General features: G+C 46.4%; 1 protein-coding gene across 1 annotated transcript in view; it reads left to right on the forward strand.

The window, feature by feature from the left end:
• VWF (von Willebrand factor) overlaps positions 1–24,244 on the forward strand; it is a 120,304-nt gene extending 96,060 nt beyond the window's left edge. Inside the window, exons 41-52 of the mRNA XM_081127063.1 lie at positions 413–517; positions 1,667–1,872; positions 3,146–3,295; positions 7,765–7,875; positions 10,081–10,261; positions 11,102–11,142; positions 11,678–11,794; positions 19,769–19,867; positions 20,514–20,642; positions 21,166–21,205; positions 23,277–23,374; positions 23,903–24,244. Of these exons, the coding sequence (XP_080983189.1) occupies positions 413–517; positions 1,667–1,872; positions 3,146–3,295; positions 7,765–7,875; positions 10,081–10,261; positions 11,102–11,142; positions 11,678–11,794; positions 19,769–19,867; positions 20,514–20,642; positions 21,166–21,205; positions 23,277–23,374; positions 23,903–24,091 (1,466 nt within the window). The 3' untranslated portion in view covers positions 24,092–24,244. The remainder of the gene's footprint in view (positions 1–412; positions 518–1,666; positions 1,873–3,145; positions 3,296–7,764; positions 7,876–10,080; positions 10,262–11,101; positions 11,143–11,677; positions 11,795–19,768; positions 19,868–20,513; positions 20,643–21,165; positions 21,206–23,276; positions 23,375–23,902) is intronic.
• Positions 24,245–25,048: the final 804 nt, after the last annotated feature.

Here is a 25,048-nt window from a genome sequence, read left to right on the forward strand (position 1 = left end):
TACAATGTGCCAGGCACGCTGCCTTCATTATTTCACAACATCCTTAGACTGACTCTATGAAGTAGTGTCCCCAGTTTGCAGAAGATGAAATGGAGGCCCAGTGGGTTCAAGGGACTTGGCTGTGATCTGAAAGTCCTAGCAGATGACAGTCATAATCAATATGAGCTTATCATATATCTGTCAATCACCTATCATCTTTCTATCAATCATCTATCTACCTACCTACCTATCATCTATCTATCTATCTCCCCTCTCCCGCTCTACCTCTATCTGTATCTCTCCCTCTCCCTTGTTATCACCATCTACCTAAAACAGAAGTCTGCATGAGCAGGAATGTAGGGTGCCACTCACAGGTGATACTAGAGTAGCCTTGCTGAACTCTGAGTGGATGCCTCTTTTTCCTGTCCCTTAGTGTGTGACGTGGTGAGCTGTGACCTGCCCCCTACGCCTCACTGTGAAGGTGGCCTCCAGCTGACACTGACCAATCCTGGCGAGTGCAGACCCAACTTCACCTGCGGTAAAGCCTCTGTGGACAGGGAGGTGGTGTTGTGGCCACTCCTTCCTGGCCTGGGGAAGGAGTCCTGTATTCTAGTTAGGTGATGCTGGGGTTGGGGCATGTCTGGAACAGAGGGGTTAAGGTGATCTCTGGATTGAATCTTCTAAGAATCCTCCTGGCTGCATGCAGGGGTCCTGGGTGTGGACACAGCTGCAGTCACATCCCTACTGGGCTATATTAAGAGGCGGTGGAGTCTGAGATGAAGACGTCTCCAGACCCAATCTCTATTTACTCCCTTCCTGCCATACACCGGTGAGGGGAGGGAATGTTTCCTTGGTTTGTCCCCATCATTAGGTCTTATTCCCAAACAAATGTATAGGTCCCCCTGCTTTGTATGTTTATACATTTAATCACCAAATACAACAATTTAAGTATAGGGCGGGACTAACGTAAGACATGTCAAGAGACTGAACTCTGTACTTAGCTACCGAGAATGCCCACTTGAAGTCAAGCGGAGACCTCGTCCTGTTCATTGAGAATCTTTCTCGAGGTCCTAGGTGGAAGACCTCAGGGCGAGGGGAGAGAACCTTGAATTTGAAGGAGGTTGTGAAGAGGCGAAGGACACAGGATGGGATTTAGCATTTATAAAATGATGTTGTGGGTTTGACTGACTGTCATCATTCTTTCATTCAACCTTGTTAGAGGACCTAAAACTGTAGGATATTGTCCTAGGTACCAAAGTGGGGATAGGATCACATAAGCTACCAGCATATAAAAATGCTTACTTGCTCATGGTGTGCCCAGGCTGCCTGGGTCTTAGAGATTCTACATCTGCCCTCTCTGAGATTGAAGAGCTGGAAGGGCCCTACCCTTCCAAATGTGCATGGGGAGGTGGTAGAATGGGGATCGAACAGCCTTCACTTCTCCGTTAAAATTTCTAGCTTCACATTTCTCCTTTGGATTAATGTTCTTATTTTTCTGCAGACTAACTTCTTTTGGGGATGATTGAATCCCCGCAGCCCCTGAACTGGGCTCATGTGCAATTCTGATTTAATAGTCTGGGTCTAAAGTTCCTTGGGTCCTTATTTAGTAGCTGAAGACTTACAAACCATGGCTGATTTCAATGCTCAGTGTGGCAGGACCAGGGTGTCACCTTGTACTGCTCCTCAGCCTGCAGGAAGGAGGAGTGCAGAAGGGAGTCCCCGCCCTCCTGCCCCCCACACCGGACACCGACCCTTCGGGAGACCCAGTGCTGTGATGAGTATGAGTGTGCTTGCAACTGTGTCAACTCCACGGTGAGCTGCCCTCTGGGGTACCTGTCTTCAGTCATCACCAATGACTGTGGCTGCACCACGATCACCTGCCTTCCTGACAAGGTAGGGGCTGCTCAGCTGTGTCTGGGATGATGGCCAGACCTCTGCTCCTCATGGGAGATTTGCCTTCCTGCCCAAACTGAGTGCTATGTGGCTGGTGGGGGAGCAGTCAACATTCTAGCTCAGCCTAATGGAAATTTAGTTAGTTCAGGAAGTATTTATAGAGAACCTACTATGTGATCAGCATAGTTAGGTGCTGGGTTACAAACAAGGTATATGGCATGGTCTGGCCTTTAAACAGATTTCCTTATGTTAGCTAAGGAAATAACCTGATCGTATGGGTTATTTAGAGACTAGTTAATAGTTTACTCATTTGTTAATTGCTATCAATTTGTCCATCTAGCCATCCATCCATCCTTCCATCTATCCATCTATCCTTTCATCTGCCCTTCCTTCCACCCAATATTTATCAAGTGACTACTATGTTCTACCAGAACTGGTACTGTGTTAAGTGCTATGGGAGAAATGTAAAGTGCAGTCAACTTATGGTCTTGCTAGTGTATATAAGACAACCGTGTATAAACTGAATTCAACCAAGTATCGACAGATGGTACAGATATTAAATGTGTGTAGCAGTCATAGGGAAGAGATCCACCAAAAAGAGCTATCATGAAAGACTTAATGGGCAGGACTTGAAATAAACCAGAATTGCAGTAGGAAGATCTGAGCAGAGTTGCAGCTGCTGGACTATTGAGGGTGAGTCCTGCGATGACTGCCAAAGAGAAGCCACAGTTACCTTTCCCTGGAGCCTATTGGAGCTAGAGCAGATACTCATTTGCCTGGAATACTCTAGACCTCTGGTCCTTTCTGGATTCTCTTCCAGCTCAAGATTTCTTTTTTTCTTTTCTTTTTAAAAAAAATATTTTTATTGACTTTAGAGAGAGGAAAGGAGAAGGAGAGAGAGAGAGAAACATCAATGATGAGAGAGCCATTGATCAGCTGCCTAGGTTGCAACCCGGGCATGTGCCCTGACCGGGAATCGAACCCCGATCGCCTGGATCCTAGGTCGATGCTCAACCGCTGAGCCACACCTGGCCGGACTGGCTCAAGATTTCTAAGTGCCCAGGTTCTGGAGGAGCAGGAGCAGGTCTAGATTTCATGCTTATTACAATCTACTTTATAAAGCATCCCTGCATGTGGGCAGAGACCATGTTGATTTTATTTATTGCTTTATTCTTAGAGCAACCTCGAGCAACTTCAACACATAGCGGATGCTTTCTAGCCTCTTGTTTAAATGAACGGATTGAGTTCACTCACAGAAACATTGTATCTACAGGTGTGTGTCCATCGAGGCACTGTCTACCCTATTGGTCAGTTCTGGGAGGAGGGCTGTGACGTGTGTACCTGCACCGACATGGAGGATGCTGTGATGGGCCTGCGTGTGGCCCAGTGCTCTCAGAAGCCCTGTGAAGAAAGCTGCCAGCTGGTAAGGAACACAGAGAGGCTAGGCACTGTGTGGAGCAATTAGGGTATGGAAGTAGGGTAGGGGATCCTAGGAGGAGGCAAGAAACCAAACAATCCCTTTAGTAAACTCTGGTTCAAGACCAGGATGAGGGGGAAGGAGGAGGATGGGGATGGGGAAAAGAAAGAAGCATGAAGAAAGTACTGCAACGTCATCCTTCTGTGATTCAGTCCTTGGCTAATGGACTGGTCTATTGTATGATCTTGAGTCCACAGCTATGGAGTTGGTTTGAGCAGAGATGTGAACTAAATGCTAGAAAAGAGGACTTGATTTCCCTCCTATCTTTTCCCTCTTCAAACGTCACCTTAGGCTATCCCTAGAACAAATGTATGTTCTGAATTTTCTGAGATTGTCCCAGTTTTAATGTCCTATAGTGTTGCCACATAGATTGTGATTTTTCAGACTGTGTTTATAATTTGAGGTACAGAAAAAATATGATTACTGTTCCCTAGTTCAGCTTTAAATTCTTGTCATTGTGGCCTACCCCTAAGGTTTCTCTGTATTCTAGGGGACTCTATTCTTGCACATTTAAGGTTAATAAGGCCTTAGAAAAATTAAGCAATGCTGTACAGGGAGAATTGGGGGTCAAATTTTACTTGCTGGTTTAATGCTACTATTATTATTACTAAAGTATTATCAGTAGATTATGATAAAAAAAAAATCAGTGGTTGCTTTTGTAAATGTTAACAGCAGAGAAGACAGTGCTATTGGTGCTGTTTTGGGAATGTATGGTTTGATGATGGAATGGAGGGAGAGCCTATGAGTAAATCCAGAAATAGGGAGTCCATTCAGCTCATCTACTGCTCTACCTGCAATGATGTACTGAGGAGGAGTGGAGTTGCTAAGTAACTTTGAGAGAGGATGATGCTATGGTATCCAGGTGTGTCTTGTGGGAGTGCTAAGTTTTAGAAACCTGTTGGTCTCCATCTCCTCCCACATCGATGGGAGGCAATGGGAATAACTTACTATCAAGTAAAGAGAGTACCATTTAGAGGTCATTTTTATAAAATTGGCACCCAATAAATTTTGTTTCAGTAAGGAGTTTTGATTGCAAAGAGCAGAATCTACTCAAGCTAGCTAAAATAAAACTCTCAGGAAAGAAGTACAGGACATATAAGTGGTCATACAGTATTTCTCTCCATTTGTCCCACTAGCCCCCATCTCTGCTTCTCTCTGCCCATCTGCTCCAGTTCCTCATTGCAGGGCAACTTCCTCTGGAAGGAAGTTTTGCTTTCTCAAAATTTTATTTGCACATGGCTTTATTGAATCTGGCTTCAACTCAATATGACTTTTCAGATCCAGGGTCATCCCTGTCCAGTATGACTTGTTCAGTCTTTGTGTTCAATAGATTGACTTTTCAGGAAGAAAATTGATGGGCTCAGCTCATCCCATGGTTTGGATCCTCTGTCCAGTCCCTAGTCTGGTACAGTCAGCTGTTGGGGAGGGTGCAGGTCATATGGTAGAAACTTGTCTATCTAGAGGCTGTGGTGCTGGAGGAAATTTTTTTTACTACTTATCCAAGGATATTTTTTCCATTGATTTTCAGAGAGGGTGGGAAGGGGGGGGAGGGTAGAGAGAGAAAGAGAGAAGGGAGAGAGAAAAACATTGATGTGAGAGAGACACATTGATTGGTTGCCTCCTGCAGGCGCCCCACCGGGAGCCAGGGATTGAACCTGCAAGCCAGGTACCTGCCCTTGACCTGAAAATGAACTCAAGACCCTTCAGTGTGCAGGCTGGCGCTCTAACCACTTAGCTACACTGACCAGGGCTAGAGTCAATTTCAAAAAGAAAATGGGTACAGAGGTCAGGTGAATGAGTGGAGGAGACAACATTTCTAGAACTCTTAACCATATGATTGCTCTAGGGAATTGAGTGATGTGTCTTAAAGGCTGAATGTCACCCCTTTTAGGGAGGAAAAGGAGGTTTTACAGTTTAGTCAGAGCTGAAGGGATGTGGGAGGCTGAGCTTTGGTCTGGATGATGTCTTCCATCCAGAGTTGAGGTGGGAGCTTCAGTGAACTGTGATGGTTTCAGACTTCATTCTTCAAAGAGGGTAGTATCAGCTCTGGTCTGACTCCAGAGACATTGGGGCTCCCTTACTCAAATTTATTTGTTGTCTAGGTTGTGACAAAAATAAGAAACAAAAACACACAAACAATAAAAACATTACCACCATCACCCTCTAATTCTTTCTTTCTGAAGCCACAGTCTGCAGAAATACACTTTCCCCAGCCACCTCCATTGTTCTCTACTGTTCATGTCAGGGAAATTGTATAAAGGGCATTGCTGGCTTCCTGAAGAAAGTTATAGGTGTGCCTACATGCCTATGGCCTTGCTTCTATGTTGACGGCAAGAGGAACCCCCCTCCTTTGTATAAACTTTAGAGATTTTTTTGAAGGCCTATGACCACCTGATTCCCCACTTTAGACCCCAGAATCAGACTAAATCATGGCATTGGGAACTGTGTTCAAGGAGCTCGACATAATGCATTATGTTTTATTCATCCTCGCGATTCTCCTCCAGAAAGAAGATGCAAGGCTGTTCTTCCCACTTATCAGATAAAAAGCAGAGGACCTGCACAGGGAACGAAGTTGGCCACAGTGCTACAGCTCATTTGAAGCCAGTAGGCCTGGATTGTCTTGACTCCTAGCCCACGGCCCCTTCTGTGAGGCCAGTACACTGGCAACACTAGCAATTTAAGGGCCAGTCTGATCCAGCGAAGAGTCAAGGGACCAGTGCTCCGTGCCCCTTGCCACTGTTTCAGCAGTGGCAACCATATTTAAAGGATTGTACTACTAAACATAAGGAATTTATTTTTTATTGGCATCTGTCTTCTGATTGGGTGGACATTAGACCTGCTTATTTCCATTCTTAATTGGGAAACCAATGAAAACAGGTTGGAGAAGAGAGTAAGGAGAAGGGTGTGAGATGTATATTTTGAACAGATATATGGTAGAGGATTTGGAGGGGTATGCAAGAAGAAAGAGAAATAAAAATATTGGAAAACCCTGGTTGTACAGCAGGAAAATGGGAATGCTGAAGGTGAAGGGGGATCTTAGAGAGATGGCAGCCAAGAAATTTGGAAGCATGGCTAGGAGGATCTGAGTGTGAGAAGTTGGTGGGCTTTTGGGAGCAAGGTGTCTGTCCTTGTAGTCATCCATAGTATCAATAGTGTATCTCCCCATATTGGGAAGCAGCAAAAGACAGGATGAATACACCAATCCAAGTCACTCGGCACTCTTAGGGAGGCACACAAGAGTGACACTGGGTCCCTGAAGGTATCCATGACTCTCTTTTGTGCTCCCTGAGTCTTTTATGGCAGCTGTATATTCTGCCTTATAATGGAGAGTGTCTAGATTGTATCATCCCAATTTGTTGGCTTCTCCAAAGTACCTAGTACGTCATAGATGCACAATAAATGATTAGAATCTCAGATGATAAAAGACTGGGGACAGCTCACTGGGCACCTCTGTGACATGGCTCAGGATATAAGTAGGTCCCATGGAGATAGTATGACGTTGAGCCAAGTCTCTGGAGTGCTTGTGTTCCCCCAGAGAGAGGCACCAGCTAGACTGACATCAGTGTTGTGTGCATCATCTGACTTGGCCTTGCGAGTGAGTGTGCAGAGCAGGCTTGGCCTCTTCACCCACCCTGAACAGCTACAAGTGTCTCTTCTCTTTTAGGGACAGAGCTTCAAGATAAAGCCTAGTCCTAGGGTCTGTCCCTTGGGTGGTTGGGACAACTACATATGTCAGCGTTTTGCCTATTCCTTGTACATTACTTCAGAGTTTTCAGTGGAGAGTTTCAACCCAAATTCCTAAAGCTTTGGCCAGATTGGAGGACCTCCAAGAGGCAAGACAGGCTGGCAAACTTCCAGGATGCTGGGCTCCCCGGCAGGCATTCTGGGGAAGGTTAGCCTCTGTTGCTCTCTCATCTCACTGTGCCTAGAAACTACGTCAAGTAACTACCTGGGGAAACCCAACTTGGCACATTGGTGAGAGGCCTTGGGATCAAGGTGCTCATCTTATATACGTAGTTGGCTCTGTTAGAGCAGAGAATAGATCCCAGGCATCTTGAATACTCTCCCCTAAGTCATTGATGTGCCCTAGATTTGGCCATGACAAATTTCAGGTCAGGTAGCTGTGGCTGAGTGAACTCTGGACTGTGTTTAGTACTCTTCGAACTGGATCTTGCTTTCAGAGGGCACGGTTATGTCTTTGCAGCTGGTGAAACTGAGTCACTCACTTAGTGACTCAATGGTCAATGCTTCCCAGCCACTCTTAGCATGACTCTGAAGTTGGTGAATGACAGAGATGCAAACATTCAGTCCAGCTGCCTCTGCGAAGCCCCAGGGCTCAGCGCATCTGTGGAGCAGATAAGCACACCTGGGTCTGCTGCTGGCCTGACCTCACTCTGTTCCTTGTGTTTTTCCAGGGCTTCAGTTTGGTCCTCCATGAAGGCGAGTGCTGTGGAAGGTGCCTGCCATCTGCCTGCGAGGTGGTGGTTGGCTCACCACGAGGGGACTCCCAGTCGTACTGGAAGGATGTAGGTCGGGGCCTCAGGATGGGTTGTCCATTTTGTGGCTTAGTGCTGGCCTTGGTTCACCTGTAAAATCAAAGCACATCCCCTGCCCTTGGCTTCCCCTGCAGGGGATTAATCGGCTGTTGGTGTTACCCAGATGTCAGCTGGGTTTACCTCGCCCGCAGGAACTGGTTGAGATTGCCTCCGACTTCCCATTTCATTGACTTTGGGAGAAGCCCAATTCCCTCCCTAAAAGTTCTGTGAACTCCCGGGGGATTTATGCTCTCCCATCTACCTGTGAATCTGAAGTCCTGCTTCCCTGAGTGGTTGGCGTACGGATGGCCTCCCTACCCTGCGTGTGTCATGGGCCTGCCGCCCCACTGAACCCAGAGGCTGCAAGTGCTATTCGGTCCCACATCGACCCTGGCAGGTCCTCTGACCTCTTCACTGAGTTCCACTGAAGACATTTCTATCCCCAGAGAAGCAAGCACTGTTCTGTTCCCAAACCCCAGAGCTATTTCTGCAACCCTGGCTCTAGCATCTTGCCATGGTGGCAGTCCCCCATCTCCCCACCCTTGTCTTCTCCTGCCTCGCACCCCACCCCAGCCAGTCCCTCTCTTAAAGCAGCTCAGGCTCTCACTTTGGGTGCTAATCAAGCGTTTTCTGAAACACAGAGGATTCCCTCCTGGGGGATTTTAGTCCAGATGTCAGGACAGTAGCAAATTTCTTTCTGATTCATGAGGGCGAAGTGGGGAGTTCTAAGCTCTGGAACCTCAGGAGGCAGGTGCTGGAAGAGTGTGAGGCACACCTGGGGGCCTTCCCCTCTGTGTCCTTCCAGTAAGACCCAAAGGCTTAACATCCTGCCCTGAGCCTGCCCATCTCCTACCGAGTCCTTTGCTTCGCTCATCCTCAGTGACAACAGAATGACGCGTTGATTTTCCCTCCTGGTTTCCACCCCTCCTTCTGATCTGAGCTTCCCGTGGCTTTCCCTGCCCTGTGTCCCTCCTTTCCACCTTGTATTTGTTCAGCTTCTCACGCATCCTAGAATCAGGCAGGTTTCATCCCTCCCCCCCAGGACAGGGTCCGGCTCAGGTTAGAGGCTGCTCCGCCTGGTGGCGCAGACAGCGGGCCTCTTTGGGGCTTAGTGTGCCCGCCTCCCTCCCCCACCCCCATCCCACATCTCCCTTCAGACTCACATTAGTGACGATAAAACGAAGGGGACCTGAGTTTCTCTTCCCCAGTTCAGTTCTGCATCTAACCTACAAGATGTGGGTGTCAGTGACGGCTCTGCCGCTGCGGATGGGAACATGTCAGTGACCAGCGGGGGTCGGTGGGGATGGGTCCTTCTCAGTGTATCCCATGGCCAAAGCTCAGCAGGTAATAATCAGAAGGGGGAGGTCTGGAGCTTGGGGCCAGACCTGCAGCAGGAAGGTCTGGTCAGGGTGAGTCAGAAGTTGGGGTAAAGAGAGTGACAGCAAGGGTCTGGCATTTTCTGCTCCTCACCTGCAAAGAGAAAAAAGTGAGCAGGAGCTGAGCGAAGCAGGTGGGGGCCTGAGGCGGGCGGTGGGGGTGTGCACCTTGATGCATCTGGAAGCTGGTGCACACAGGCAGCGCTTGTGTGACACACCTTCCAGGCAGGACCTTCACAGTGACTTTTCTGAGCCAGGCTCTGGACATGGTCAATGCTTTTTGCTCCTGGAGCCAACTCATGGGGTCAGGCCACCCATGAACAGCCCTAGAAGCTCAGGGACAGACAGCAGGGCTGCAGGGCTCAGACACCAGCATCCCAGTCTCTTGCTGCCTCCCTGTACGAGTGGGAAGCATCTCCAGGCTGGCCATGGGTTGAGGTTCATTCCTCATTTCCTCTGTGCCAACCTGTGCTGTTGCTTCCCAGTCCTAGAGTCTCTGAGCTCAGCTCACAGCCAATGTTGAGGGGAGCAGGGAGCATCCCGAGCTTCCCTAAGGTGCTTACTCAGGTGGCGAAGATTGTGTCTGTGGGAGAACACAGGTCTCTGAGCCAGGATCTTGGTCAGGCGACTTTGACCCAGACCCACTGAAGGACCTGAGATGAGCCCCGTTCATTCCCTCTGTGGGCCTTACCCTGTGGGTGGGACTTAGATGCTAAGCCAGGGCATGCCTCTAGGGCCCAAACCAGTTCCCTGAAGGAGCAGTGAACTCCCGTTGGGACTTTGGCCCCAGCCTTTCCCAACTCCTGTGTTTTAACTACAGGTTGGCTCTCACTGGCCTTCTCCGGGGAACCCCTGCCTCATCAACGAGTGTGTCCGAGTGAAGGAGGAGGTCTTTGTGCAGCAGAGGAATGTCTCCTGCCCCCAGCTGGATGTTCCCGCCTGCCCCACAGGCTTCCAGCTGAGCTGTGAGACGTCAGAGTGCTGCCCCACTTGTCGCTGTGGTAAGGCTTGCTGTCCAGGGCCCACCTTTGAGCCTGTGTTTCCACGAGGGCTCCTGAATTCTTTGCCTTTGTAGTGACTCAGGGAAATGGGCAGGATCAAAACCTTCCCATCTGTTCTTAATGCTTTTGTGACCAAGCAATTAAGATGAGAGAAATATAACCATTTCCTGAAGGTCACCACTGTGTCCAATGATGGCTTATACCACTATCTCATGCCACGGTCACTACAAGCCCGTGAGGTGGGGACTGTTCCTACTTCTGCTGCTCATGTGAGTAAGTGAGCTGTAGAGCTGGGGTTGGACCCTACGCCCCTCTGACTCCAGAGGCCACCTTTGGGATTATTCACTGTACTGCCTCTGCCTGGGAAGGTATTCCAACTTCCACCCCCAACCCCGCCACCAAACAAACAGCAACAGCAACCAGCAGCTCTCCAGCACCTGCTCTGAGTTCTTTGTGTGATTTTTATCTTGTGACTTAAAGTTTCCAGAGTGGAATTTCATTCTTCATAAACCCAGACATTCTCCCACTCACCCCTTACGTGTGAATCACTTAAACAAGCGCCATGCCCTCCAGGATGCTCAGGGGTCTTCTCACTGAGGGCTGGGTGGTGGGAGACAGGCAGCCTGCCTCTCCTTGCCAGGCCTGGGAGAAGTGAGGCCACCGTCGCTCTGGCAGTAGGACCCATAGCACCTGGAGGTAGAGTGGGGAGGGGGCCAGCGGATGTAGGAGAGAGGCCCAGACTAGAGGAGGAGGCCCTGAAGGGTCAGCCACGTGCAGCGTGGGGTGGGGGTGGCCAGGGTGTCTTCCGCCCTCTCACGCCTGCACTTCTCTCTCCCCCAGAGCCCGTGGAAGCCTGCATTCTCAACGGCACCATCATTGGGGTGAGCTGCTACCGCCTTCTTCAGGGCGAGTTGGTGGGGCAGGGACAGGAGGGGGGCCACCCAGTCATTCTAATGTGGAAATGAAAGAAACCCGGGAGACCTACCCCCAGTGCACTTTCATTGCCTCCAAGACTTCCCAGCATCCTGGAGCCCAGCCTGGGAGGTCTTCCTAACTCTCTAGGGCCTGAGCCCCCTGACCTGCACTCACCTCCAGGCCCTACTCCAGGCCTGTGAGCATTTCTTCTGTGTACAGAGAAGTTCTCCAAAGTCATTGGGCACCTTTCAACCCACTCCCGCTGCCCTGGCTCCCTCTGTGTCATGAAAGCCCTCACTCTTGCCATTGCCACACTTGTGGTGGGAAGGCAGGGAAGGGAGTGGGTCCCTGGAGACACTAAGAGGGTCAGGGTGATGGCTCAGGGCAGCGATGGGAGGCCGGGCCCCCACTGGTAAGGCAGACAGTTTATGGGGCTGAGGAGGGTGGGGAAGTCAGGGGCTCGGGGTGCTGGGCAGCCTGACCGTGTGCCTCTGGTTCCAGCCTGGGACGAGTCTGATGATTGATGTGTGCACGACTTGCCACTGCACCGCCCAGGCGGGGATCATCTCTGGATTCAAGCTGGAGTGCAGGAAGACCACCTGTGAGGCCTGCCCCCTGGTAAGAGAGTGTTGGTGAGGACCTAGGGGATGGATGGACTGAATGCTTGTGGGCCCAAGCCATAGGACCTCACTGAGGTTTTAAAATAAGGCTTTCATTAATTTTCTGATTGTGGACAATATTTGACAACTGTCATGGAGAGCCCACATCACCCACTCACATTTCATCTCTCAGAGATTACAATTTAGTTTTATAGATTTCAACATTTTCTTCTTGTGCATTTAAAATAAACACAATATTTTAAAGGCTTGTGATGCCATATTTACAGTTCTGTATTTATTTTCACACAACATCTTAAAAATCATCACAGGTCATCTTGGAAAATATTAAAGATTAACTAGTCAACAGATATTTATTAGATACCTACTACGTGCAAGGTTTAACACAATATTCTTTGGAAAATATGTACTGCAATCTACACTTTTATTATTGGAAGTTTAGGTGGTTTAAAATATTTCCCCGTGTTTGTACGAGGTCATGATGACTATGCTCTAAATCCCTCCTGAGGGTGGATTCTGAGTAAAATCATCATTTCTGGTTTGGGAGATGACAACCAGCATTTTATTGTTTTCATTATGACTCTTAGCCCCACATCACAGAGTGGACCTAACGCTCCGGAGGATGCCTTGGCTTCCTCCTCAAACCGCCTGCTGTGCCTGGGCTCCTGCTGTTTTAGAGACTGCGCTGGGCCAGAGGAGTTTCTTGTGAGCCAGATGCGCAGGATGCAGTAACGGCTCCTTCAGAGGGTGTGAAGGGAAGGCTTCTCTCTTCAGCTTCGCGAGGCAGCGGGAGGGGTCTGGGGCTGAGTCTGGGGAGGAGACCTTCGTAAGGGGAGACCTCCCTGAGAGGAGCAGCACAGAGGGTAGGGGACATCGGGAGAGGTTAGGGACAGGGGCGAGGGACACTCCTATGGGTGCTTTATATGTTCTTGAGGACAGAGAGTGCTCTGCATCTGTGTTCTTCATGGCACTTGGAATAGTGTCATGCTCAGAATAGGGGCTTAATAAAATTTATGTGGAGCAGACACAGCTATTTCTGATATAATGGTTTAAAGAGAACATTCCTGCCTCTATTAGTACGTGTTTTTGCTATTTTAAAAAATCATAGTTGATGTTTTAGGGTGTGTGTGTGTGTGTGTGTGTGTGTGTGTATAACGACCCCCTGGAATAGAACTGGGCTTGAATACGGAATGAAATACTGCTGTCTGGAGTCTGTGGCTTCCCTTTGACCTTGGATTCCCACTGAACTACCATCAGCGCAGCCCGAGGTCCACACCAACGCTGTCCTGCGGGGCGAGGCAGGCTTTCTAGAGGGCAGGCTTGCGAGCTCTAACAGCGCCATCTGGTGATCAGAGGTGGCACGGTAACCTCCTTTGCGTTCATAGAAATCCAGCTTTAGAATCCATTCTAGATAGAGGTTCTAAATATTTTTTAAGTACATGACCCTTTGGTTTGTGTACTATTCCTCCAATATTCTGATGTATCCCCAGGGCAGTGTACTCACCTGCTCCCTCTTGAAACCCGTAGGTTAGCCCTCCTTCTAGGTAAACCCTAACCTGCGCTGAAACTGGCCTCAGTTGGCCCCATTCTAGCTCAGCATCCTTAACTGGCCTTCCTACGCTCCTCTGCAGTAAAAGGCCTCTGGGAGGCCTCCCGCGGGTGTGAGGAGCTGAGTTAATTAAGCCTAGGGTGTGAGGAGCTGAGTTAATTAAGCCTAGGTAGTTCTGCTTGAACTGCCTCCATCAGACTGAAGTGTTGGTGTCAGCAGAGAGGTGAGTCCTTCGTTTCCTCCCAGGGGAGACAATGCTCACACCCAAAAGGACATCAGAAGAAGTTTGTGCTGGTGGGTGGTAGACATCAAGCTTGGCAGATGGACTCTCAGGAAAAGCAGGAGGAAGGGAGGTCACCCTGACAGGGGCGCTGAGAAAACATCCCAGGGGGCATCACCATGAGCTGGCCTTGAGCAAGGGGTTCAATGTAGACGAGAGGACCTTCCAGGAGGCAGAATGAGGAACAGATTGGCAGAAGCAAGGCTTAGAAATGGACAGCAGGGCTCAAACAAGGCCTGTTGCCTGGTGCAGCTGTGTTTTCCACTTCCAGGGCAGCAGACAAAACAGTTTACTCCTTTAAGCGGGTTCTGCAGTACTCCCTCTCCTCCTTCCGCCCCTCTTCCCCAACTCCCACCGCAGCTCTAAACTCACTGCCCCTCCCCTGTCACCCCGTATCCCTTCTCCTTCTTCCTCCTGTTCTTTCTTCTCCCATAACACCCTCTCTTTTTCCTTAGTCTTGGCTTAGCTGCCCTCTGCCTTTCTGGTGTGTGGATTTTGCCCCCACGGCCCCTGTCCCTCCGCTTTGCAGCCCCCTCCTCCAATTTGCCCTCCCCCCTCACTTCTCCTGTAAGGACTGTCCAGTTCCCCTCCCTGGGCTCACTGAGAGAGGGGACCTCCTAACCCAGATCCAAGCCCCCGTGAGATCCTGCCTGACATTCGCACTAGTTTACTTCCTCGCCTGGCTGGAACCACTCACATGCACTCAAAATGTTTATTCCACCTCTTTCTTCCCCTTCCCTTGACTTCTGTCTTACACCTTCCAGGAACTGTGCATTTTTGACAACACAGTTTAACACTCACCAGTGAACGACGACCGGGGGGCCTCAAACTCCCGCAGCACCCTTCCCGGCAGAGTGTGGTTGCCCTGGTTTGTGCTGAGCTCTGTCCTCACCAGCTTTCTCCCTGGTCTGCTCCCTGAAGATGCACCGAGTCCAGAGGTGATTCAGGAGCGGCAAATTGTTTAAATTCATTTCTGAGCAAGCTTACCCATGCCTAACTTTTCCTGCTGGTTCAGAGCATTCAGCCCATGAAATGAAAAGGGAGTGGTGGGGAGAGGCCCAGGTCCTCTGTTGGGGGCTCCAAATAGATCTGCTAGAGATTCAAGTTAGAGAAACCCCAGGGCCCCAATGGAGGGATGTCTAAGCGGTGACTACTAAATGTGGCAAAATGAAAAAAAGAATGACAATGTAATTGGTTTCCCACTTAACTAAATTTATTCTTAAAAAAATTGAGATTATGCTTTTTTGTTTTTTTTTGAGTGGTGGGGAGAGTTTAAAAGAGCATCAATTTTAATGCAATGATGAGACAGCTGACGGTAGCTTTTTGGTTTTTATTTTATTAACATTGTTTAAAATACTTTTACTTTGCAAAATAAAAAGTTGGTTATCCTATGTTGTCTCCCAAATTTGGGGGCATTTTTGCAAGACTGGGAAATCATGTTGTTCAGAAGCTGCCACTTTTCCCAAAGCAGATATAAATGAAGGACTCTCACTCCAAGCCTCCGTCTAGGGTGCCTAGCTGAACTTACCTCCTCAGAGAATGGAGGAGTGTCTGCTAAGTCAGGTGCTGGGCAGATAAGAACAAACAGCATAGACATAGTTTGAAGTTTGCATGTCTCTCATGGAGAACAAAAAAATTGAACAGCAAGTGATAATTGTGTTAAGTGTTATAAGGTGTGTGTATGTGTGTGTGTGTAAGACCTCTCTGAGAAATATTTAAAATGATTACTAAATGATGAGGAAAGGCTCTTTATACAAAGTGTGGGAAGAATATTCCAGGTAGACGACCAGCATCCACAAAGGCCCTCAAGTGAGAAGGAGGTGGCCATGTTCGTGGTCCTAGAAGACACATGGGGTTGGGTTGGCAAGAGCAAGAGGATGGTGGTATAAGATAAGGACAGAAAATGAGGGAAGACTGATGTCAGGCCTTGCAGGATGTGCTAAGGAGATTGGATTTTGTTCTAAGTACAATGGGAAGCCATAGAAGTTCTTATTTTTAAAATTTTTGTAAAATTTATTTTTTAATGAGGTATATAACTTACCTACAATAAACCACACAGATATTAAACATATAGTTTGTTGAAGTTTGATAAATGTATAAACCTGTTTAGCCACTAAAATAGTAACATGAAGAAATATAGCTAAAAGGCTATTAGAGGAGGTAAAATAAAAAACAAAAAGTTGGTTAAACCAGAAGAAGACAGAAAAGAATTAATAGAACAAGAAGCAGTGAAGATGACAGATGAATAGCAAAATGGTAGATTTAAACCTAGCCATATGGATAATTACACTAAATGTAAATGGGCAAAACAAAATCCCAATTAAAAATGGAGATTGTCAGATTTGGATAAAAAAGCAAGACCCAACTAGTATGCTGTTTACAAGAGATGCACTTCCAATTTAAAAAGATAGACAGGTTGAAAATAAAAAGATGGAAAAAAATCTTCCAGGCAAATACTAGGAATAAGAAAGCTAGGATGGGTGTAATAAATACAAAAAAAATAAATAAATAAAAATAAAAATAGACTTTAAGATGAGGAATATTACCAAAAACAAAGAAGGTAATTTCATAATGATAAAAGAGTAGATTCACTAAGAAAACACAAGAATCCTAATTGTGTGTGCATCAAATAACAGAACTTCTAATACACGAAGCAAAAATTGACAGAACTGGAGGGACAAATAAGCTTACCCACAATTTTAGTTGGTAATTTTAATGCTTTTTCTCTCAGTGACTGGTTGATCAAGTAGGGGAAAAATCAACAAGGGCATAGAAGATTTGGAAAACTATGTGAACTAACTTGACCTAGTTGAAAATGAGAGACCACTACACTCTAAAACTGTAGAACACACATTTTCTCAAACACACAGGGAATTTTTACCTATCTTGACCAAATTCTGCACCATAAAAATGTTAACTGTCAAGAATTTGAAATCATATAGAGTGTATCCTATGACCACAATTAAACTGAAATCAGTAAAAACAAGGTAATATAAATACCCCCCATATTTGCAATTTAAATGAAATACTTTTAAATAATCCATGAATCAAAGAAGAAATCACAAGTGAAAATAGAAAGTATTTTTCTGTAGAGATAATAGTGACTATTCTAGAGACTACAATATGCATCCTTCACTTATCACAGCCTACCTTGACTTAATAATATGTCATTTCATGTATAAGGTACTCTTTTACCTGTACTTTGTGTTATAGTTGTCACATGGTTTACTTCTATATAAGAGATAAATTGTTATTATTTTGCTGCAAACAGTAAATTGTCTTTTATAGAATTTAAGAAAATAACTAAAAATGACATTTTATATTTACCTACATATTTATAATTTTCAGTGCTCTTCCTTCCCGTATATCTGAAATTCCATGTTAAGTAATTTCCCTTTAGCTTGAAAAAGAACTTTTTTTTTTTTTTTTTTTAGCATTTCCTTTAGTGTGAGCCCAATGGCATTACATTTCTCAGATTTCATTGATCTGAAATGTCTTTATTTTGCCTTCATTTAATGAATATAGGATTCTAGGTAGAAAGTTTTTTATTTTATCACTTTTAATATTTTGTTCCATTGTCTTCTGCCTTGTATTATTTCTGATGACAAGTTAGTTGCCATTTTTATGGTTATTTTCCTGTGTGTATCCCCTCTACACCCTTCGTACAGGCTGCTTTTAACAGCTTTTCTTTATCTTTGGATTCCACAAGTTTGAGTATATGCTTCTGAGTAGGCTCCCTCCCTCCCTCCCTCCCTCCCTCCCTCCCTCCCTCCCTCCCTCCTTCCCTCCCTCCCTCCCTCCTTCCTTCCTTCCTCATCCGAGGAGTGAGGATTTTTTCCCCTATTGATTCTAGAGAAAGTGGAAGGGAGGGGTGGGGGCAGAGGGGGACATCAATGTGACAGTCACATCTATTGGTTGCTTCCCACATGTGCCCCAACTGAGAGCAGGGATAGGACCTGCAACCCAGGTACATGCCCTTGACCAAGAAATTGAACCTACAACCCTCTGGTGTGCAGGCTGATGATCTAACCACTGAGCCACACCTGACAGAGCCTGAGTAGTTTTCTCTATATTTTTCTTACTTTGAATTTATGGAGATTCCTGGATTTGTGAATTGATTTTTTTGATCAAATTGGGGGAAAATTCAGCCATTATGTAATTTTTTTGTTTCATTTCCTCTCTACTACCTTTCTGGAACTCTAATTACATGTATATTAGACCACTTGGTACTGTTCTACTGGTTATCGAGCTTCTATATATTTTTTCCAATCTTTTTTCCTTCCTGTGCTTTAGTTTGGACAATTTCTGTGGATCAGTTTTAAAATTCACTGATCCTTTCTTTTCTGCAGTTAATCCAATCCAGTGAGTTTTTTTTACTAGGTTACCATGTTTCTAGTTCTAGTGTTGCCTTTTTTTAAAAAAAAGTTTCCAGGTTGTTCGTGAAATTCCCCAGCTCTTTTCCCCATTATATCCATTTTTTCTCTAGACTCTTTAACATATTTATAATAGTTATTTTAAAGTTTCTGTTTGCTGATTGCATTATCAAGGTCATTTGTGTGCCTGTTTCTATTGAGTAATTTTTCTCTTGAGTGTGGATCATTTTTACCCCATTCCTTTGCATGAAATGTTTTACTATGTGTTAGACATTGCTGGGAGATAGGTTGAAGAGACTCTTAATTCTGCCATTTCCTCTGATGAGTTATAAGTTTGTTTCTAACTTAGATTATTGGTGGCTCACTTTGAACTAAAGAAGGCTAGATTTTAAACTACATTAAGGAGGGTCTCTTTCAATATTTCTCTTGGTCCAAGGGTGACATAGTTCTTATAATATATGTCTTAGTTCTGAAACATAGTTCTTAATCCTAAGGCCTGGCTCTTTTGAAATTTCAATGGAAACCTGAGGTGTTTAACTAGTCCCTTCATCTTGGTGGGATTCAGACCGCAAACACTGGCTTCTCTGTGCTGTGTGGGAGCTGAAATTTCTGCTCAGCTCTTTAAGTTTCCACCTGTTGTTTTGTTCCTGGACTCCTCTTAGGATTCTCTGTATATATATAATTCAGGGCTTAACCAAGGACTTGAAGGGAATTTATATGCAGATTGGTGGTGGTGGTGGTGGGTGGGGCTTCTCCTTTTTGACTTCCTCTTTCGAGTGTTTTCCCTTTAGTTTTCAGCTATTCTAGGGGTTTCAAACTCTGTCCTCTAACTCCTCAGACAAATACAACTTCAGTTTTCTGCTCAAGTTACAGCTGTCCAGTGCCATGCAGACTGCCTCCTGGGAAAAGCCATTTAAACATGATTCTTTATGGTCTATTATGGTTCCCTCTTTCAAGGATCAAATAACCTATGGTTTACTCTGGTTTTGGCCATCCAGTGTCTTTAAAAAATTGCTTTAAATATTTTGTCAATAATTTAAGTTGTCATCTGCAAGAGAGTCAGTCCAATAAAAGCTACTCTGCCATTACTAGAACCAGAACTCCATTGAGGGTTTTTAAGCAGAGGAGTAACATGACTAGACTTATATTTTAAGAAAGTCATTCTAGCAAATGTGTGGAGACCTATAGTAGGGGGGCAAGAACAAAGATAGGAAGACAAATTAAGACTATTATCACAGTCCAGTGGTCAATGATGATTGTTTAGACCAGGCGATGACAGAAGACACTGGTCTTGACAAGCAGAAGAGCCTGAGATGCATTTTTGGGAAGATATGGTGATGAGTAGGGGGCAAAAAAAAAAAAAAAGGGAGAAATCAAAGGTGACTCCCAGATTTCTAGTTTGAGAAATTGGGTAATGAAAGTATTTACTGAGATAGGTAAGATTGAACAGGGATGGGATTTGGGGCAAAAATCAAGTTTTTGGATATAAGTCTTAAGATGACAATAAGTGCACAAGTAAACAAGTGCACTTAAAAGTCTGGAGCTCAGGAAAGAGGTCTAATTTCATAGGTTTCACTGCTAGAACCTGAGCGAGGTATACATCGATGGAGGGAAGAAATGTTATCCAGGGGATTGAGACCTGACAACGGTTAGTTAGAACTGGATGTTGACTTTCTGAACTCAAGGAGAGACGAGAAGCTGGCAAAGTTAGCCTAGTTGTAACTGGGATGTTGTGGGGAGGTGAACTAAGGCTTCTTTTACTCCTGGATACAGGGTTACAAGGAAGAGAAGATCCAAGGTGAATGCTGCTGGAGATGTCTGCCTGTGGCGTGCACCATTCAGCTAAGGGGAGGACAAGTCATGACACTGAAGGTGGGAGCCAATTGAACGCAAGTGTTTCCCTCATATTACCATCTGGTTCCTATTTTGGAATCTTTTCTTCAAGAAAGGGACTAAGTTTGAGTCAATATTGACTTCTTTCTGATTTTGTAAAGAAAAGATAGATAACTTACAGAAGACAAAAAATTGTCTCTCTGATTTAGTTACTTTGTCACTCTTCTTGACAAGTTGGCGTATGGCCCATGATTTGAAGTTGGTTGAAATTTAAGAAGTTTTTCTAGCCTGATGTCTATGAGACTGGAAAGGCAATCAGGGTGCAATAAACTCTGACCTATGAAAGCCAGAATTAACTGGTGGGTTTGGGAGGTGATGATCAGTTCATCTCTAGTTCAGTTATTGATTAGCCAGTTTACCCTCCTAAGTCTTAATTCTTTAAACTTTTAAGTGATCAGAAGAGTTTGGGGATTCTCTACATTTATGTGGCCCTATTCATAATTAATAAGTTGTAAAAGGGCGCCACCTTTCTTGTATATTCTGGGTGTGGAGACTTTATAGATACTGTCGTCTTCTTATTACACAGTCTTCCAAATTGTTTCAAAAACTCCATGGACTCAAGGTCGTGGTTTGAAGTGGCTTTGTAACCAAACACTATCTTCAAATTTGCCTTCTTTGGTTTCAGCGCGATGAGATGTTCCAGGATGGCTGTGACAGTCACTTCTGCAAGGTCAATGAGAGAGGAGAGTACATCTGGGAGAAGAGGGTCACAGGCTGCGCCCCCTTTGATGAACACAGATGTCTGGCCCAGGGAGTGAGTAGTCAGAGCTCGGGCCCTGCTTTTCTCTTGACTGTCCCTATCTCTGACTCTAAGAACCGAGTCCTTCTGAGCAGCATACAGTCCAGTTCTGATGTGATTTCCCAGTGTTGAAGGGAGATCTCTGACCTAGTATAAGAATCAATTAAATTATAATATCAATCCTGGTGCACAGACAAAACTCTCTGCACTGTAAGATGCTTTCAAAAATACCTTTCCCTTGGGGGAGACTGAATGTGTGATCCTTGAATGGGAGGTGAGGAAGCAAACTGATTTCCAATCTTCCCTGAGAACGTTGATCCTAATGACTCAATTGGGAGAGAACTCAGAATAATCAAAACTGTTTCAGCCTGGTCAGGTAGGGTGGTCATTCTTCTCACGTTAGTGGTGGGAAAGCACAGTTTACATCTGGGGACTTAAACTCAGGGTCATGAGTCCAGGAATTGGCCTGGGAAGTGACCTGAAAGCTGACCACTATGTACTATTTGTGACTAATCTGGGACTTTGCTATTTCCTTAAGGGGAAAATCTTGAAAATTCCAGGCACCTGCTGTGACACATGTAAGTATATTACCAATAGCTTGTCCCTTGAAACCCATCAGACCAAGTCCAGGGACTGTTCTTTGGAGTAAGCTTTATTCCAGAAAGATATTTCTTGATCACGGGCCAGTCATTATGTTCGGTCCTACAGGGAATTGCCTCTCCTCCCTGAATGTTCTTAGACTGCCCCCTGCTCGAATCCCCTTTCAAATGCCTGTGAATCAGTCTTATTCCTCTTTCCTCCAAACTCCTCAGTGTCTCCAGCCTCTTACCCTGGCTTTCCCCTCATAGAGTCTTGGGCTGCTTATAGTCCTACCATCAGAGAATATCTTTCTCTCCAGCCAGAGCTCCTTGAAGACAGGCACCGTTGATCCATGATCTTGACAGAGCAGACACTCAGTACACATCTATTCAGTGAGTGTCACACAGCTATCTCAGAGAGGAAGGGAAGCCACCTCTGGCTAGCATTAGACCTACTGTGTGCTGTGGGGCTGCAGAGAACAGAGTCCTCTCCATGACTTATAAGCTGCTCACAAGTGCAGATAACTTTCAGAATCCCAGTGTTAATACTACATTCTCTGAAGATAGAATTACTTCAGAGAATTACTTGCTTGGCCTAATATTTTTTAAGTTTTGTTTTGTTCTGTTTTGGGTTCATAGGCCCATGTTCATTTTTGGGTAGAGAAAGGAAGAGTAAAAACCTGAATACCTTCAGCATGCAATCATTTATTCTTTTCTTAATGGTTTACTCTGACAACCCCTGTAATTGCTCTAACCAATTTGCAGACTGAGGAAACACAGCCCAAAAGCATCTCGTTATATGATTCCTGTCTGAATGGTTTAAGAAAGTGAAGCCAGGAAACCACCAGAGGAGATGAACTCCCTCCAGGCGCACTGCACAAGGAATTTGGTCAAGAGACTGTTATCTGTGCCCTGCCTGGTGTGGCTCAGTGGTTAGAGTGCTGGCCCTTGCACTAGAGGGTCATGGGTTTGATTCCTGGTCAAGGGCACATACTTAGGTTGCGGGTTTGATCCCTGGCCTCAATTAGAGTGCAAGTGCAGGAGGCAACAAATCAATGTCTGTCTGTTTGTCTGTCTGTGTGTCTCTCCCCACCCCCCTTCCTTCTATTCTCTCTAAAAATCAATGGAAAAAATATCCTTGGGTGAAGATTAACAACAGCAACAACAAAAAGAGACTTATCTGTAAAACTAGCAATAAAGGGCCTTTGTAGGTTCGTGTGTTCAGGAGGCTAAGACCCTTCATGAGGAAAGTAAGTCAGGCTCAGGGATTTAAATCTACAGAGAAAGAATATAGTATGTTGGCCTAAATAAGTTTTCCTTATTCATCCTCTTAATGTAGTTGGCAGGCTTTCACTTGAAAATGAAATTATTTGGAAGTTGGAAGGCAGGCTAATATGTAGTTAGGGTTGATTTAGATTAGGACCATCCAAGAATGGAGAATTCCCAGTGTTCAGATGGGGAATGGTGAGCTGCCATTAAATCTTAGAATTCTCCATGGTCAGGTAGCGCTCCGATCGGAATGTCACTAACACCGTTATGTAAAGAAGCCCATGCCAGTGACCTTCAGGTGGCTATTCCTAAAGAGAGGGCTCCACAAGGGCTCCTATGGTTTTCTCGGTCCCCACAGAGGCCGTGAGTGCTGGTATGTGGCCATGACACTGGCCTTTCCTCTTAACCCAAAGGCAGGGATGGATATTAACTATGTTTATTGGCTACTTCATTGCCCATTAGCTCCTGGATACTATTACAAGCATAAGAGGATTGCTGCAGTCATTTTCGTTTTTAGAATCTTCAATTATATAAAAAACAAGTCTCATCCATCCATATCACCAAAACACAGTGACTCTAGGCTCCCCCTGCAATTAAAATTATACCATTAAGTAAGTTAAACTCGGCAATAACTACATCTCTGAATATGCAGGACCGGGTGAACCAGGATGACATAACTCCCCTCCCCATGGCTGGCTTGGTGATTTGGTTACAGTTTTCCAGGCCCGTGAGGGACCTGGGCTAGAGAGTGTTTTACAGGACCCCAGCCAGGCCCGGGTCCCACCTCTCACTTGTCCTTTAGGCGAAGAGCCCGACTGCAAAAATATCACCGCGAGGCTGCAGTACGTCAAAGTGGGAAACTGTAAGTCCGAAGAACAAGTGGACATTCATTACTGCCAGGTAAGGGTCCCCGGCTTCAGTGAGGCCTAAGTGGGGAGGGGAGTCTCCTTGTTTGGGGATAGCCTCTTAGTTACATTTCAGAAGGATCTGGAAAGTTCCCAGGGAGGAGAAGTGAAAAGAACTGGAAGCATTTTATGTTAAAGCAAATGTTTTATTCAAGCAACTGGGAACTTTTGACCCCAGAAGAAAAAAAATACTGAGGAAGGATGCAAGAAGTCCTTCAAAGAGAACAGAGAGGCGTTTCTGGAAGCGGGGGTGGGGGTGGGGTGGGGGCTGTGTTTCCTGAAGGTGCATCAAACATGCATAGAAACGGCAACTAGAGGAATCTGGGCATGGTGGTACCATAAGGACAGGGGACATTTCCGACTTCCCTGAGATTGCCTTGCTGTCCTGGGTTTCCGGGGGAGGCCACACCTGCTGTGCTTGTGCTTGGAGGAGGGCAGGCGAGAGAAGCAGGCTCCCTCAGAGTCCCGTGCACCCCAGGCCTCTCCACCATCACGATGCCCTGCCCCTCTCTGCCCGCTGCAGGGTAAATGTGCCAGCAAAGCCCTGTACTCCATCGAGACAGAGGACGTGCAAGACCAGTGCTCCTGCTGCTCCCCGACGCGGACGGAGCCCATGCAGGTGCCCCTGCGCTGCACCAACGGCTCCATCGTCTACCATGAGGTCCTGAACGCCATGCAGTGCAGGTGCTCCCCCAGGAAGTGCAGCAAGTGAGGCCACTGCTGAGGCCACTCGCTGCCCCCTGCCCTGCCCTGCCCTGCCCTGCCCTGCCCTGATGGGCCCGAGTGCTGCTCAGGCCTTTGTATGCTCTGTTTTCGTGCCCTCCTGGGCCCACAATAAAGGCCAGTCTCTCACCTTGCAAACGGCTGATGTGATGGCTCACTGTGTCTTCCAGGGACAGATGACAACTGTAGGCTGGGTGGGTTCAGAGACTGGTTCTGAAGGAGAAAGCCCAGCTCCACCTGAAAATACGCCAGCTGCAGGGTCTGTGGGAGGCAGTGCCAGCCTGGGAAAGAGTGAGGCCTTGGCCTCCATGCAGAGCACAGGGGGGAGGAGAGTGTGGGGCAGGTGTGGGGCGGGCCTTCTCAGAAACTCAGCCCAGTGGCTTGAAGTAAAAGGGATTTGCTCAGGAGCACTTGGTTCTCCAGTCTCTGAAACGGGGGCTCTGAGTAGAGCAGAAAGGTGGGCCCTGGAGCCAAGCTCCTGCTGAGACAGACGTGGCTATCGCCAGCATGGCTGATGTTATGGAGAAGTGGTTTGGCCAGGTGTGCAAGGGTTTCTCTGGGCCCTTAGCTAAGTTCTTGTGTCCCTTGTGTGGCCCCTGAGGGAGGGAGAGGTGCTGGGACTGAGGAACTGCAGATGGGGTGCTGGCAGGTACAAGAACATGGTCCCATCCACACAGGTCAGCCATGGTCCATGAGCCCCAGACTTGGGGACAGGCCTGGGCTGCACAGAAGGCCCTTCTTCTCCTGTGTGGCTTCACCTAAGCTCCTTAGCAGTTCTCAGACTTAGTTTCCTTATCTGGAAAACAGGAACGTGAGTCTTATTTGTAGGGCTGGGAGGAAAAAATAAACCGGAAAGCCTGGGGTAACTGTAATTGCTCTATAATAATGTAAGAAGTGACAGGAATAAAAACGGGAAGAAGCGTCTCTACCATCAGCGTCAGGGCAT

Source organism: Miniopterus schreibersii (assembly GCF_964146895.1).
Source record: "Miniopterus schreibersii genome assembly, chromosome: 2".
Classification (NCBI taxonomy): Eukaryota; Metazoa; Chordata; class Mammalia; order Chiroptera; family Miniopteridae; genus Miniopterus; species Miniopterus schreibersii.